The 16,653-nt window shown below is 42.8% G+C and overlaps 1 protein-coding gene across 1 annotated transcript; it reads left to right on the top strand.

The window, feature by feature from the left end:
• Positions 1-12,914: 12,914 nt before the first annotated feature.
• On the top strand, positions 12,915-15,603 carry Mrps14 (mitochondrial ribosomal protein S14). The gene is made up of 3 exons (XM_004853399.4): positions 12,915-13,037; positions 14,696-14,854; positions 15,277-15,603. Exons 1-3 carry the CDS (start codon positions 12,993-12,995, stop codon positions 15,457-15,459), a joined length of 387 nt encoding a protein of 128 aa, XP_004853456.1. The 5' UTR covers positions 12,915-12,992; the 3' UTR covers positions 15,460-15,603.
• Positions 15,604-16,653: the final 1,050 nt, after the last annotated feature.

Below are 16,653 nucleotides of genomic sequence, written 5' to 3'. Positions count from 1 at the left end.
TCGCCTTTATTACATCAGCTTTTCAGCAGCTCACCATTCCCCCTCATTACTACAAGTGCTCCTCCTCTTCCAGAAGCAGACTCCTGTGGTTACCTGGCACACAATCCTGAGGTTTTGCACAGAATCCCAGACCAAATCAGAGAGGCAGACACAGTCTGATGCAAGACCCCAAGGACGTACTCCCAATGTATGAGAACACTAGTCTAATTTCTACTTTGCTGATTACCACAATCTCTAAGATTATATCAAATACAACCTGAATTCTCTTTATTCTTCCCTGAGTGCATGCCATGTGCTACGAATTGCTCTGTGAGCTGGGGAATGGAGAACTGAACAAAATACACTCATTAGCATCATTGCCACCATCATTGTTACCAATGTCCCTGCCCCTGTGAAGTTTATATTTCTGGAGGGAAAGACAGACTGGTGAAAGACAGACAGGCCTTCCCTGTAGGAGAAGGAGTGGATATTAGCGGAATGTTGCTGTTTAGTTCTAGGAGAGAAGTAAATGAATTATTGAGAATGTGTATTCTTCATGTATCTTTTAAGGCATATACCCTATATTTCTCAGTAGTGTACAGGATACTAATAAACATTGAGAAGATACAACTCTATAGCTTGTATCCTATGGAGAGGGAGCAATTTAGCTAGTTACCACTGTCATTTTTTTCCTTCTTTTCCTATGTATAACAGAGACACCAAGAGTACTAGTTCACAATGAATTACATCTAAAGAAAAGAAAACAAAACCCCAGTGGGAGCTTGAAAGCAGATACCCAGCAAGTAGAATTCAATCTTATAATGGAATTATTTGGAACCAAAGGGGTCTTCTCTGGGAGGACAAGGCAAGAGGGTCACAAGTTCAAGCCCAGACTGGCCACCCTAGCGGCTTTGAGAGACACTCTCGACTTTTTTTTAAAGAGAAGAAAGGCCCTGGCTTCACACTCCAGTGCCACAAAGAAGGGAGGTCAGGGCTTAGTCAAGGCTGAATGCCTGTATATGCTTAGGCCTGCACAGGGCCCTGAGAGAAAGTGCTGTGATATGAATCTTACTCTCAGAGACGAGATGGGAAACAACTACTGAATGACACTACAAGATTCTGTGAGCTCTTCATGGCAGCACAGAGCAGAGGGTGAAAATAGTCTGGACATACAATTTTAATTTCCTTTTCTAATATAAATCAGGATAAGATGTAAATTCACCTGTTTGACTGACAACTGATAAACTCAGCAGGAGAGCAGGCATATCTAGGGACATTTTTCTTACACTAATGTAAGTTACCCTGGAGATGGGAAAGGGTAGAGCTTAAGGCTCTCTTTGGGTTTTTTTTTTTTTTTTTCAGATCAGGCCCTAGGAGAGAGATGTGTGTCTTCGACAAACATGAGTGTAAGGGGAGCGTTCTCTCCCCTTTCTCCTTCCGAGCCCCCAGATTGGCCATGGACTTAATGACACGGCTCACAGTTGTACTGCTCTGAGGGTGGTCTGCAGGATCACAAGGACTGTGGATCCTCTCCAGGAAAAAGGACATCTGCCTTGAGCTGACATCATCAGGACTCACCCTGTGGTTTTGCTTGGATCCTATTAGTGTACGGCTTTTTGATATTTGTGTCCCCATGACTACCAAAGGAGATGCACTTAAACTAAATTGCTAACATTCTGCCTTTTCATGAGATGGTTTTGGAATTTAGAGGAAAGAAAAAAAGGAGAAATGATGTGGAAGAAAGGAAAGGTTTCTTTCCTATCAACTGTTTATTTCCCCAAATGAAAATCCATTAAGGACACTGCAAAAGAAAATGGGAGTTCTCTTGCCCCCAAAACCACACAAAACATTTTGTTTCAGCCTGGGCCACAAGCAGCTGGAGGAGAGTTCCTGAAGGGACACTGAGTCAGATCCAAAGGCCTCGAAGGGTAGGCTTCCCTCTGTTGCAAGGAGAAAGAGGCAGGAGAAAGCAGCTGAACCAGTTTGTCAGTAAGGAAGCCCATGGTTTCAGGCACCAAGGCAGCAGGAAAAGAAAGTTCTGTGTCTCCCGGAACTCTGCTGAGGCCGGAAATCTGGAAGCCATGAGTCCTCAGCCCTGGGGTTCCTGTCTCTGCAAGTGGCAGGCAAGGCTCAGGAAGGCCCTTCACATCCCCTGTTGTCCTCTTGATGGTACTTTTGTTCCTCCCTTTCTCTGGAAGAGACAAAACATCTAGGTTGCCACCATAATCATTGTAAGCATGGTTCTTGCCATTTCTGGTTGTGCCCATAGAGGCTGAACTCAAGGAGAAGATCCAAGAGCAATGAAGAGAATTTTTGTGTCGTTTCAGTCCTTTCCCCTTCAGGGTGGCAATGTCTGGTTGGGACACAGTCACAGGTAAGAGTTTGCATGATTTCAATCCAAAAAATATTTATGAGCACCTCCTGCATATATACCAGACCCTCTGCTAGGGACTTGAAAACATGTTTCCTTAAGGTAAGTCGGAGAAAATACTGTGTTGAAACAGTTATGTGTGAATATGTCAGTCCTTCCGGCCCTGACTTTGATTGCCTCTGTGAGAAAGTCTGTCTGTATGTGCTTACTTTGCACATACCTTTAGAAATGCAGAATAGCCAAGTCTTGAACACACAGATCATGAGTCATTCCTAAGGGAGTTAGTTAGGGAAAGAAGAACTGGGAGTCGAGAGGTGAGAAAAGGGGTAAAGCAGCTGACGTGAGCAGCAGAGGTGCTTGCACTGAAGCCTTGATGAAGCACAGCAGTGCCGTGGTGGGATGAGTAGGACCCCTCAGATCTCAGCAGTGTGGCCTCATTTGAACACAGTCTTTTCAGATATAACTAAGGTAAAGGTTGAGTTGAGATTGTACTGGATCAGGATGGGCCCTAAACTCGAATGAGAGTGTCCTAGTCGGAGGCAGAACAAGCACATAGTCACACGCAGAGAAGGAGCCAGAGAAAGAGAGAAGCAGAGACTGGATGGTGGGGATACCAAGAATCACTGGAAGCTAGAAGTGGAAGAGGCAAGGGAGTGTCCTCCCGGAGCCTGAGAAGGGAGTATGATACCTTCTGACACCTTGATGTCCGCCTCCTGGCCTCCTGGACTGTGAGGGAAAGTATTGCTGTTGTTTTAAGCACCAAGTTTGTGGCAATTTTTAATGGCACCTGTGGGAAACTCATACATCAAAGAAAAGTAAAAGAAGGGCTGGGGATTTAGTTCAGTGTCACTGCGCCTGCCTTGCAAGTGCAAGGTCCTGAGTTTGATCCCCAATACCCCCCAAAAAAAGAAAAGCAAAAGAGATCCTCAAACTGAGAATTAGCCTGAGAGGAAGGAAGTTGCTAATGTTGAAAAAGAAGTTGTCAGGCCGGGGATTTAGCTCAGTGGTGCCGCGGCCTGCCTTGCAAGCAAGCGTCCTGAGTTCAATCCCCAGTACCAAAAAAAAAAGGAGTTGTCAGTATGTGGTCACAAATGGCAGGGCCATAACTGAGATTATAAACCATAGGAGCTGGATACAGGGAATAAGAATGACCTGCTGAGCTGTGCCCCATTGGCTAAGTAAGTTTACCCTAAAACCATTTACATCTCAAGCAGTCACTTACTGCCGGGCCCCTGTGCCCCAGGCCTGGCCCTGTCCTACAGAGCCACCCCTTGTGCTGTGTCCAGTGGTCCTTCAGGCAGAGGTAGAGAGCTGGAAAAGCAACGATTCCAAGGCCTCTAGTCAAGAAGACATTGCATGTGTGGATGGAAAGCAAATTTCAGAAAGCAAACAAACCCTTTTGGCATGCAACCAATCAAAACAAATCTGCAAATGTCTTTTTGAAAGTGCTGGGAAGAAAATTTAACAGTTTTTGTTGAAGTACGAGATGGTAAGTGGAGATTGTGTATCATATCTGCTACTACTAATTTAAAATGTGCAAAGTGTCAATTGCGTTATCTTATTTAGACATTGGTCTTTATGATTAATGTCAAGATGAAACGGCATTTCACACACATCCCCTACTCAGAACTTATCAGAGATGTCAAATTCTGCAAAGGCAAATTTTCTTGTCTCCTTACCCAAACCCAAGCAGTGGTTCTTTTCTGGTGAAAAAGCACTTTAGGCCTTTAAACTGAGGCAAACTAACAAAAACCTTGGCATAGAATTGTGTTCACATGGGTAATATCCTGGACCTCTACCTGCCAATCTTGTCACCTGCTCCCCGCCTCCTGGTTGGCAGAAATGAGCATGTGCCCAGTGCTCGGACAAGCACTTGATGAACTGAATTGCACGGGAAGGCTGGTGGGGAGAAGTCTCTGAGAGGAAGAGTGGTGAAGGACACACTTGAAGATGAATGATCCACTGTGGCCAGAGGTGTTCAGGAGGATGGACAGCAACAGTGATGCATAGATCCACTGTGGTCCTGAATATTGGACTAAGGAGTTTGAACTTTATTTTTTAGTCCATGGGGATCTACCAAAAGTGAGTCATTGTGGTATTTTAGAATATTCACTCTGGCAGCAGAAAAGGGGGGGTATTGTTGTAGGGGAGGTAATGGGCCAAGTTTTTAAAATTTTTAATGGGAGGCCAACAGAGCTCTGGGGAATCCAGTTAGTTGCAGTATGGACAAAAGATGGAGAGGGTCTGATCAAGGAAACAGGAAGATGGAGAGCATTAAAGAGGCAATTTACAGTAGAATAAACAGGTTAAAGACAATTGGATGCTTTTTTTCTTAAATCTTTTCCTGAGTTCTCCCCACCATTCCATACAAAAACAGACTCCAAAATAAAGATTTATGTGCAAGTAATTTCCCTGGGAAGCGACGTGGAAGAATGGTGTGGAGGTCAGATGGGAAGAATGAGGCCTAATTGGCCTTCTCAGCGAGCACAAAGAAAGAGGGCATGCAAGCATGCTGACACGCTGCAGGGAAAAGCAAAAACACCTGAGGCTAAGTTGTTTCCCTGGAGAAGAACCACGGCAGGTGGGAGGCAGATGATTCCTGTGGGACCCTACTTGTGCCCATGTCCGAGTAAACCCAAAGTTTGCCAATCATCTGGGGCTTTATGTCGAAGGGAGACATGAGCCCCTTGGCCCCCCTTCCCCACATTTTAACCTGTTTCTGTGTCTCTATGTTTCACCTTTGTCACCCCTTGGTCAGGTTCGAGCTCAGCCTGTAGGCTGGTTCCTACAGAATGAGGCATCAGGGAACGGAAGCATGTGCTCTCCACAGGCTTCCAGCCCCCTGGTTCAGGGTGTCTTTTCAGGTGTTAATTCCCCTGCACCCATGAGCTATGCATGTGTTGGTGCTGAGCGCAACTCTGGTTCCTTGGGGTCCAAATCACCAGAGAAGGCTCAGGGCAAGAAGCGAGAGGCACCTGAGGTGAACCCAAGGCCCTCTTACTGCAGCTGAATGAGGGCAGTTGAAACCTGCTCAGAACCGATCAGCCACACAGTAGCTGGAGTTAGGTGGGGCTGAGAAGGTTTGCAGTGGTGTCCAGTATAGTATGAGGGAAAAAGAACCAAAGGTGACTGAGATTCAACTAAGTCATGAAGTGATTTAAGGAAATGGCCTTTACTGAAGTCCATGCTGGGAATGCAAAGCCCTCTGTGGCCTATCTGGAAGGCCCCGCTGTTCTGCCCTCTTACTCACTTAGCTCCAGCCCTGGCTCACGCTCTCCTTAGACACCATGGACACTTCCATCTCATGGCCTGTATCCCTGCTATTCCTTCTGTAGCTTGGAACATTTCTTCTCTGATGTCTCTTAGCTCACTTCTTCATGTCCTGCAGGTCCTTGTTTGAATGCCATCCTATAAAAAGTCCCTCTCCATTTATATTAAATAATGGCACCTCCAACTATAATTCTGTCCTCCTTCCCCGCTTTGCTGTCCACAGCATGTCTCCACTTGATGTGCATTTATCTATTTCTGAGTTGACTCTTCCCCATCCTCCAGAGTGTAAGCTCCAACGAGACAGGGGCTTTGTTTTGACTACTGCTGTATCCCCCACTCCTAGTACAGGTGGGCAGCTGGTACCTGGCAGGGACTCTCAACAACTGCTTGTTGTTTGTTGAAGGAATGGATGCTCACATCTCAGAGTGGCACGGGCAGAGTTGAAGGTGCTTCGACTCCTGGATGAAAGTGGCCCCTGGAGATGCAGGTGAGGTGGGAGCGGGACAGTGGCTGCAGTTGTGGCTGGTTTCACGGGCACGTCACCTGTGGGTCACACAGGACCAAGCATTTGAAAGAGCCCCGTGCTTGGTTTAATGTTCTTTCTGCTGTCACTATTTTTCTCTTTTATTTCTTCCGTCCTTCCTTCCTTTCTTAATCTTTTTTGAGATGAGCTCTGATTTGTCCAGGCTGGCTTCAAGCTTGCAGTACTCCTGTCTCTGCCTCCTAAATGGCTGGGATTACAGGTGTGTGCCACTGTGGCGAGTCACTGTTGTGAAACCCTTAACAATTTTATCCTTGACATTGTGTCTTGGCAGTGAAGTCCAATAGCACATGAGTGTGCTCATAGGCAGACGGGATGTGAGCCCATCTGCCTTGCTGCTCTCTCTGTGGATGTCCCATTAGCACAGGATCCTGGTGGACCCACCATGTGTGGGAGATCACTGAGGCTCAAAATGGGTCTGAGCTGAGAATCATGTCTGCGACTGAGTAGGCTGGGGACCTGGTACCCCAAGAGGCTATCAGATGTTGATTCCTACACAGAAAGAAAGGATGGGAAATACCCCTTTCCTTTCATTCCTCCCTTACCAATTAATAAGCCAAAGGTAGATGTTGGTGGAATCTGCACATATCAGAAGTGAAATAAAGGCCACCATTGTTAGTTTATGCAGTGATTTCTCCTTCTGGTAAGAATGAGATACAGAGGCATGTGTACGCTATAAAATATTAGTGGTGTCATTTCACTGATTCTGCTTTTGAGTTAGACGATCCTATATTTGCACTGTTAACTGGCATTACACAACCTAGTGATGAGTGGCAAAGTGCAGGCTAATGATTGTAAATTAAATTTAATGGTTTAGTTTTTCTTTACTAAGAACAACGTTCAATAGTACATTTAAAACTCATGACAAGTAAGAGTCTGGGAAAGAAAGAAAAACTTTCATATTTTACTTTCTCTAACAGCACTGTTTCCTGCTTTTTGGACAAGGGGCCTGTGCTTTCATTTTGCACTGGACCCAACAAATCACATAACCTGGTTTGCCTGTGACCTCAACAAAGAGGGTACACCCAGCCTCAGAGATCTCACCTGCTGGTAGGCAAAGGGTTTATTTTATTTGGAGCACAGCTGTGGAGTGTGTGTGTATGTGTGTGTTTCCAGTCTGCCTCTGGCAGGGTTTGTAGGACCAGAACAGGATGGTGGGTGTTGAAGCCAGATGTAGCATTACCGCCATCTGGCGTCCAATCTCGTGCACAGCACACAGCTCCAGGAGGAGACTCACAGGCCAAAGCCTCAGGATGCTTCCAGAATAGCAAGCCCAGGAATACTAGAGCCAAACTGGCAGGCCAGGTGGGTCACTGCTTGGCTGGTGGTGTTTACATGAGGGCAGACATGTACTGAGAGCAGAGGTTTCATCGACTGTCCATACACGCCACTTCAGACCCGGTGTTGAAAGTGTGTGCGTGTGGGGCCCTCTGCCTTTCCAGCTCCTCTCTGAGTGCCCAGGGGCATCTGGTTCTTTTGAGTCAAAGCATTCCCAGCTCTCAGGAGGAAGGCCTGGCGGTCACGGCTCCTTGTGGGGAGCGGCATCACTATGGAGCCCTGTGGGGGCAGATGGGGAATGTATTCAAGGCCAAGGGTGCTGGTGACTCAGCAGGGGCCAGACTCTTGGGACCAGAACTCGCCAAGTGCATGCCATACTGTGCGACTGGAAGGCTGCAGCCAGATTAGTTCTAAAGGGAATAATTAATTAACCCTCCCAAACTCAGAGAAGTTACGGTAATGCTCAGTCCTGTATTAGGTGGAGATTACATACCAGAGGGACAACAATTCATTTCATGGTAGACACTGGAACAAGAAAAATGAAGGCAAGGACAGTGAATGATGTGGCTCTAAATATGAATAAAGCAAATACCCTCAAATTTTAAATCTCCTGCTTCTTTGGACTCAGTTCTGATTGCCCCATCCCTTGGAATAAGTGGAGGATACTGATGGGGATCAGGAATTTCCTTCACCACTGACATACACCCTTTTAAAATATTTTGGGTGAAATAATAGAGGCATAAAAAGACAAGAACTGGTTAATATTTTTAAGTTAAATTCAACATGTGAGTCTAAAATTAATACATGTATACTGGAGGCATCAAAATACCTAATTCCAAATTATATTACAGAGCTGTAGTAACAAAAACAGCATGATACTGGCGCAAAAATAGACATGTGGACCATTGGAACAGAATAGAGGAGACAGAAACAAACCCCCACAATTACAGCTGTCTGATTCTGGACATAGAATCCAAAAATACATATTGGAAAAAAGACAGCCTCTTTCACAGCTGGGAAAACTGGACATCCACTTATGGAAGACAAAATAGATCCCTGTCTCTCACCTTGTACAAAAACCAACTCAAAATGTATCAAATACCGAAGTAGAAGACCTGAAAGTTTGAAACTTCTAAAAGGAGACACAGAGAAAACACTTGAAGCTATAGGCATGGGCAAAGACTTCCTGAACAGGACATCTATAGCACAGGAAATAGGAATGAGAATCAACAGATGGCACTACATTGAATTAAAATTTTCTGCACAGCAAGGGAAACAGGCAACAGAGTGAAAAGACAATCTAAGGAATGAGAGAAGATATTTGCTAGCTACTCTTCTGACAGAGTATTAATATCTAGAATATATAAACTCAAAACACCAAAAAATCAAATAGTACAATCAATAAGTGGGCAAATGAACAGAAGTACACATAGTCAATAAATATATGAAAAATGTTCAACATCTTTAGCCATTAGGGAAATGCAAATCAAAACTATATTGAGATTCAGTCTCACCCTACTCAAAATGGCTATCATCAAGAATACTAAATAAACAAATAAATAGATAAATAAATAAAAATAAACTCTTATGAGGATGGAGGGGAAAAGAAACCCATCTGCACTGCTGGTGGGATATAAACTAGTACAGCCACTATGAAAATCAGTGTAGCATTTCCTCATAAAATTAAAAATAGAGCTACCATTTAATCCAGCTATACCGCCCCTTGCTATGTACCCAAAGGAGTTAAGTCAGAGTACTATAGAGATACCTGCATACCTGTGGCACAATATACAATAGCCAAGATGTGGAACCAGCCTAGGTGCCCATCAACAGATGAATGGATAAGAAAATGTGGTGTATATACACAAGGGGGTATTATTCAGCCATCAGAAGTAGATTCTGTTATTGCAGATAGAGCTGGAGACCATGATGTGGAGTGAAATAAGCCATCCTCAGAAAGACAAATATTGCATGTTCTCCCTAACATGCAGAACCTTAAAAAAATGACAAGTAGAAGAGAGACTATTATTAGATAAGAGGAAGGGAGTAAGAGGGATGGGGTATGCAAAGGCAGATAATGAAGGAATAGATATGAACAAAATATATACATTTTTAAAAAGTGAAAATAGGGTGTGGTGAGCAGGAGGGTGATGTGGGGTGACAGTGATCAATGTCTGTTATGTGCATGTGCAAATCTGCCAAAATGAACCCTAAGAGTCTGTATTACCAACAAAAATGAGAGGAAAAATAAAATTTAAAAATCATAAGAAAATTGGAAAATTTGCATCTAAAAGACAATAATCTTCATCCTAATCTTTTTTCTAATCTCCATCTATACCTGATTCTATTAAAAATACTGTAAAATTTGAAACCCATCAGATATTTTAAATTTTTTAATTAGTATGTGTTGCAGTACATAATGATTACATTCATTGTGGCATCAGATTTTTAAAATTTAGAATTGTAATTTTTTTTTAATTCATTTAATTCTCCCTACACTGTTGCACTTTTATTTATTTGCTCTTGTTATCAATAATCCCATGGTAAATGTTCTTATATAAAAATTTAAAGTTTCTCAGTATTTCCTTGGAAAAGATTCCTCAAAGTGGTATAACTGCATCAATAGATATCAACTTTGAAGAAAACTTGTCAAACAGCTCTGTAACAAGGCATGCCCATTTATATTCCTACCAGTAGGGTATGAATTTACTCATTTCCTTATACCTATTGCAACACTGAATTTTTTTAAGCCTTTGCTAATTTGTTAGTTTCAATCTATCTCATTGTTTTAATTTGCATTTTCTTGGAAACTAGTGCGGCTGAACGCTTTTAATGTTATTAGATGTTCTGAGAATTGTCTGCTGGGATTTAGATGTTTAAAAACTACAGCCATATTTAGGTCTTTAAATTTTATTTTAATGCATGATAAGAAGTAAAACTATAATTTAAAGAAATTTCCCAAATCAGATCCAGTTACTCCAGTACCACTTATTCAATGACTTTTATGTTTTAATATATGGTCCAATTCTAAGTATATCTGACCTATCAATCTAGCTCTTTTACCTATCTGTCGACTTGTTGCCAGGGGCTGGGGGAGAGAGGAAGGAGAAACTATTTAATGTTATGGAGCTTCAGTTTTGGAAGATAAAGTTCCAGAGATGGATGATAAAGGTTGCACGACAACCTAAAATGTAGTTAACGCCCCTGAACTGAGCACTTAAAGCCATGAGGATGGTAAACTTTTAAAATATATGGTTTGCTTTGAATGTGTCCCCTAAAGTTTATGCGCTGGCAGTTGAATCCCCAGTGCAACCGTGTTGAGAGGCAAGACGTTTAAAAAGTGATTAGATCAGGTCCAGTGCGTTCACCTTGCCCTCACGGAAGCAGGTTCACTGTCTTGAGAGTAGGCGTGTTATAAACCACGACAGGAAACAGGGAGACAGACTGTGGGGATGGGAGGGTATCTCGGGATGGGCGGGGACAGGAGGGAGTGGAGGTGAAGGGAAAGTAAAGATCCACTGCAGTATGTTCTATATATGCACCAATACTCCATGATGAATAGATTCCTTATGTATCACAGACATATACTAATAAAAAGCCACTGCTCTTTTTTAAAAAGATATAAAGACAGACTTAAAAGACATTTTTAAAAAGTGAGCGTGGCTGTCTTGCTCACTCTCATATTGTCTTGCCCTTCTGGATTACTCAGTAAGAAGGCCCTCACCAGATGCAGGCCCCTTGATGTTGTACTGCCCAGCTTCCTGAACTGTAAGAAATAAGTATGTTCTTTATAAATTATTCAGTCTTAGTTATTCTGTTATAGCTGCACAAAATGGGCTAAGTTCATTGTGCATTGTACCATAATTTTAAAAATGTCACTAATGCCATTTAAAGATGCTTTCGGGAATTCCTGGGGAGGTGAAGGTGTGGAGGTTCCTGGAAGGTGGAAAGGGCCTGAAAGCTCCATGTGTTTCCCCTATACTACGAGTGCCACAGAGGGCTGTTTCTATCATTGAAAGCTCTAAAAGGTTTGTCATTACTGCCCTATACCTTACCCCATGCACCTCTTCCAACTAGCTCTCTATCTGTATCCTTTGTAATGTCCTTTATGATAAGCTGGTAAGCGGCCAGGAGGGCTGCACTAGCAACTCCCAAGGTATGGACACCCACCCCACCACACCTTAGCACTAGATCCATGACTACTTCTTCATCCACCATTAATTTACCACTGTCACCATAACAAACACAGGTTCATCAGCTCCTGTGGTTTCAATCTGGCCTTTCTGACCACTTCTCAAGACATGGCTGGTCGTGTGCCAAGTACAGATGTATGTAATCCTCCTGATTGTTCTTCCTGTGGGATTGTGGAGGTGGGTTCTTGGCTTTGTTCCCAGTAATGTAGAATAAAACTATCACCTATTGGAAAAAAAGATGCTTTGGAAAAAGAAAGAAAGAAAAAGTTCACAGTGTACCCATTTCACGAGCTAATTATGGGAGATAACCCTCAATAGTAAGAGAGGGACAAAGTGTTACGTGGGCTTGAGACAGCTGCTGATCTGATGCTGATCAGAGACTTCCGATTCTAACATGGCAGGGGCTCATGTTGTCTTTTCCCACCAGCTGGGCTCTCAGAACCTCCTCACTCCATTACGTATGTTCCAATACACTTGATCCTCCAAAGAAGGGAGTTTGCGTTCTGTTCTCCTTTCTCTCAGAAGGCTCCACTGTTAACAGTGCAGATGTAAATAGCTGAGACTCTCCTCACTATATCCGCCTACTCATCTATGATACGGGTACTCGCCAAGCTAATATGCTCCTTCATACAGTTCTAACAAGACTGTAAGGAGTGATACTTGGCTTATGTCCAGAGGGTCCCAGCCCCAAACCCAAAACAATCTTTCCACCCAAAACCCCAGCTGCTATGAAGACGACCTAAAGTTCCCTGTAGTGTACTCAAAACAGCAAGTTTGAAAGGGCGATGCAACAACCCCTTTGCCCCCCAAATATTTAAGCCCAGAAACCCCAATACAGATATAATGTATATTAAATACCCTAGACATGCATGAGAAGAGAACTATCTTCATCACACCACCATTATGGTGGAGTGAAAGAAGGGATCTGCAGGATCTACAGGAAGGACGACAGAAGGACCTGGAACAATGTCTAGGTTTCTGGAAAGTAGTGCCCGACACTGAGGGGAGAATATGAGGAGCAAATTGGACGGGACCGAGAGGAGCTCGGGGAAAGAGATACTGACAGGGGCGTAAGGAAAGGAGGTAGGTGAAGACGTAGGTTTAAGGCGCTGAGTAAAATGGAGGGAAAAGGGAGCAAGAGCCGAACAACACAATGACACCGAGCCAGTGACACCAAACTCGTTCCACCTTTGTTTGCCTAAATTCCGTGAAATACCGCGAGAGCTCAAATCTCATACCTAACCCTTTAAATCCTGCCCGCCGCGTTGCCCCGCCCCTATAGCTAGGCCCCGCCCCTCGAGCCCTGCGTAATCCTGCGGTGCCAATAAAGTTGTAGCGACTTGTTGTGGCGGCGGACAACATGGCGGGTTCCGTGCTGGTCTCCGTGCTGCGGACCTTCCGGCAGGTCAGGCTTGCGCCTTCACCTCCACCCGTACCCCACCTCTGAATTCCATAGCCTGCGGGTCCCCCACGACCCTACCAGCCGTAGTGCCCATTGCGGACCAATCCCTGGGCCTTCGCTCCTCTCCAGCTTGGTTCGGTACAGTCCAGACTGCAGATATAAATTTGGTGTTAATAAGCATATAGCAGATTCGCTTTGGAAGCTACGAGATTGACTCTAATAGACGTATAAGGGACTGAGTGTAGGTATGGAAGAGAAGAGGTCCTAAAATTGAGGGCTTGGAGACTGTAGCCACAAAGTGACTGAAATCCAGGGAGGACGAAAACCAGGGGAATGTGTGGCCTGGAAGCAAGCCATGACAGAATTTCAAGGAGTAGGAAGTGGGCAGCTGACTGCTGAGAGGTCAGTTAGAAGAAGGACTGAGAAGTGGCTGTCGAGTTTAGCAGTGTGAAGATTATTGGGAACGTGAATATAGCAGTATAGATGGTGTGATGGGGGCTGAAGCGCTTCAAAGAGAATTAGAGGAAAGAAACTGGAGATGATGAGTAGGGACAAACGTGCGGAATTGATATTTAAACTTCATTCATGCTTGTCTTATTTATAAAAGGTTATTCTAGAAGCATTGTATTTTCCCCTGGGGCTTTTGTCTAATAATAAAAGTATGGAAGGGGCCTAGTTTCTCTTGTTTGTTAATAGACTTGAAAAAACGTTGGCTCCCCTATTATTCTCAGTTTTATATTTTTCTGTATGTTTATGTATTCTATAAACAGCTATAGGAAGCCATCGTTATTTACTATAGTTATAATTTAGTTGACATGTAGTATTTCCTCTGGTTTGAAAGAGACTTAAGTTTCTAGCAGTTGATACCCCTTTTGCCTGTTTTGTAGGTTAGAACTAAAAATTGTTAGCAAACAGCTAGTGTTAATAGTGTTAATTATCAGTGATAATTTCTAAGTGCCCTTTGACCATAAAATTCTTTTAATAACTTATCTTGCAGATATATCCTGAGATGATTTATGTTATTCAATTGTAGCATTATTCATGATGATAAATGGTGAGGTATGTTGCATAGTCTGACTGTCCACCAATAGGTTACAGGTTAAATTACGATGCATCTATTCAGTGAAATATGCAATTCAAAGAAAATGAGTAAGTTTTTTACATACAGATATGAAAATATCCCTCAGATATTTTGTTAAGTGAAAAGAGGGGGCTGAAAACAGGAGGAGGAAAGTATACATGTGTTTGTAGAGACAAAAATCTCTGGAAGGATGTATAAGAAACTAGTAACTGGATATTTATGGCAGGTGAGTATCACAGGGCAAGTGAGGAATGAGGTGAGAGGGAGACTTCACTATATGTTTTTACTTTTTTTATATTAGCCTAAGGAAAAGTCAAACAGTTACAAAAATTTCTAAAAATTTGCCTATTTTCCAACACGTTAGTGGCCTTATGTTAATTATTACCACTCTGACTTAATGTATGTTCATAAAAGTTATTTGAAATAGTAAGTCGTGTTATTTTGAGTCACTAAAGTACCCCAGAACAACTGTGAAAGAAATATGAAGTTACAGTAATTGGAAGACTCCAGGACTGAGGACCACTCACAGAACCTAGGCTGACTGTCCTTATCCTTCACGCGTTCCTTGCCTCTCTTTTAGGTAGTTCCTTCCTCAGCTTCAGGCCAAGTTCGAGGTTACTATGTAGACTGGAGAATGTTACGTGATGTGAAGAGACGAAAAATGGCCTATGAATATGCAGATGAGAGGCTTCGGATCAATTCGCTCAGGAAGAATACCATTTTGCCAAGAGATCTTCAGGTTAGCTAATGAGTTCCTTTCTACAAATCTTTAACTCACATCACATCACTTTTTGATACTGTTTGTGGTGACTTGGTACCATACAATCTCTGAAGAGTAAGATCAAATACTCCAAGTCAACATACACAAATAGCCTTTAAACTGACTTCCTTAAGTTTCAGACTGAAGATGCCTATTCACTCTTAAGCATTTCATTATCTAATCCCAAGAAAGTACTGATGAGTGATAACCACACAGTAAATGGGGTATTATTTTGACCCACAGTTTCCCCTGCATTTCATGTCTGTCCTTCGTCTCAAGGCATTGGGAGGCACTGTGAGGTGTTAGTGATGATATTAGGTGTTAGCGAGAGCATTAGTGACTGAAAGAAGCCTCAGGTGTGGCCTCGGCTGCAGATAATGGACCTTTGTGATTTCCCTTAGGAAGTGGCTGATGAAGAAATTGCTGCCCTTCCTCGGGATAGCTGTCCTGTTAGAATCAGAAATCGTTGTGTTATGACGTCCCGTCCACGTGGGGTGAAGCGGCGCTGGAGGCTTAGTCGTATTGTCTTCCGTCACTTAGCGGACCACGGCCAGCTTTCTGGGGTCCAGCGAGCAATGTGGTAAATCAGCTCCAGAACCCACTGAGCTTTCAGGGAAACCAGTCCCTGCAAGACTTTTCAATAAACAAAACCCTTTTTTATAGGGGTACAATGTACTTGTCTACCTAATGCTGTCTATAATTAAAGTACTTTTAAATTTTAAATGAAATTTGGATGTTTCCTTGTCAATGAATTACCTTTTTGATTTAATAGTCATACTGTTCCCACACGGAGGAAAATATAGAATAAAAAATATGTTGTTTTAAAATGCAGTATGATTTCCTTTTCCTTAAGGGTTTTTGTATTTTTTAAAACAATGTTACTTCATAAAACAGTATTTTCTTACAGATAACCCAGTTAACTGACAGGTCATTGATCTATGGCATTTTGTAATCCTGTTTTGGCTTCCCTGACCTGCACAGTTTATCTTACTATTAATTTATTGTTAGAGAAATAATAGATTGAAGTTAAAGCTGAAAAAAAAGAACCACTTTTTCTGATGCATCTAAAGGCCTCTATTACAAAATATGCCTCTAAGTCCCTGAAAATCTATACAAAGAGGAAAAAAATTGTCTTGAAATAGTATATATCCCCTATACTCCTGTTTATTTATACACTGTAACAAACAAGTAAGGGTAGCAAAGGTTGACTTGTGCAGTAACTCAACAGTATGGTCAGCCCAGTGATGAAAAATATACATAGTAGTATGGAAGAATGTACTTAGAATCAGGAAAATATTCACAGAGATGACACCTGAACTTAAATTGGGTGACAGATGAGTCCTTGCAGTAGGAGCAAAGCATAAGGAAAAATGAATGGGTTACACAATGAAACACTATACTTCCAGAGAAATATGAACTGAAAGACAAGAAGAGCCATATTTACAGATCATTTCACATATCCAATACCAGGTACTGGAGAGTTTTAAATGACATTAAGCCAGGCATGGTGGCCCACACTTGTAAAACCAGCACTCAGGAGGCCAAGGCAAAAGGATCCCCTCGAGGCCATCCTGGGATACATAGTGAGTTCAAGGTCAGCCTGAACTGCATAGCTAGACCATGTCTCAACCTCTTCTCAAAGACATCAGTTTTTTCTACAGATCACTGATAGCTGTGTGGTAGGTGGTCATGAAAGGCAAAGGCTACAGACAAGACAACCTGTTTAGGATGTCTGAATTGGTAATCTAGAGCCTGAACTAAGGTGGTGAATGGTAGCA

Source organism: Heterocephalus glaber, unplaced genomic scaffold (genome assembly GCF_053883595.1).
Source record: "Heterocephalus glaber isolate CG9 unplaced genomic scaffold, H.glaber_assembly_v1.0 deba00001600, whole genome shotgun sequence".
Classification (NCBI taxonomy): domain Eukaryota; kingdom Metazoa; phylum Chordata; class Mammalia; order Rodentia; family Bathyergidae; genus Heterocephalus; species Heterocephalus glaber.
This window is presented reverse-complemented; position numbering and strand designations above follow the sequence as displayed.

Excerpts from the sequence above, each read along its gene's own strand:
- Mrps14 (XM_004853399.4), top strand. The coding sequence starts at position 12,993 with ATGGCGGGTTCCGTGCTGGTCTCCGTGCTGCGGACCTTCCGGCAG. Across the intron at positions 13,038-14,695 it reads TGCTGCGGACCTTCCGGCAG|GTAGTTCCTTCCTCAGCTTC; the intron begins GTCAGGCTTGCG and ends CCTCTCTTTTAG. Across the intron at positions 14,855-15,276 it reads TTTTGCCAAGAGATCTTCAG|GAAGTGGCTGATGAAGAAAT; the intron begins GTTAGCTAATGA and ends GATTTCCCTTAG.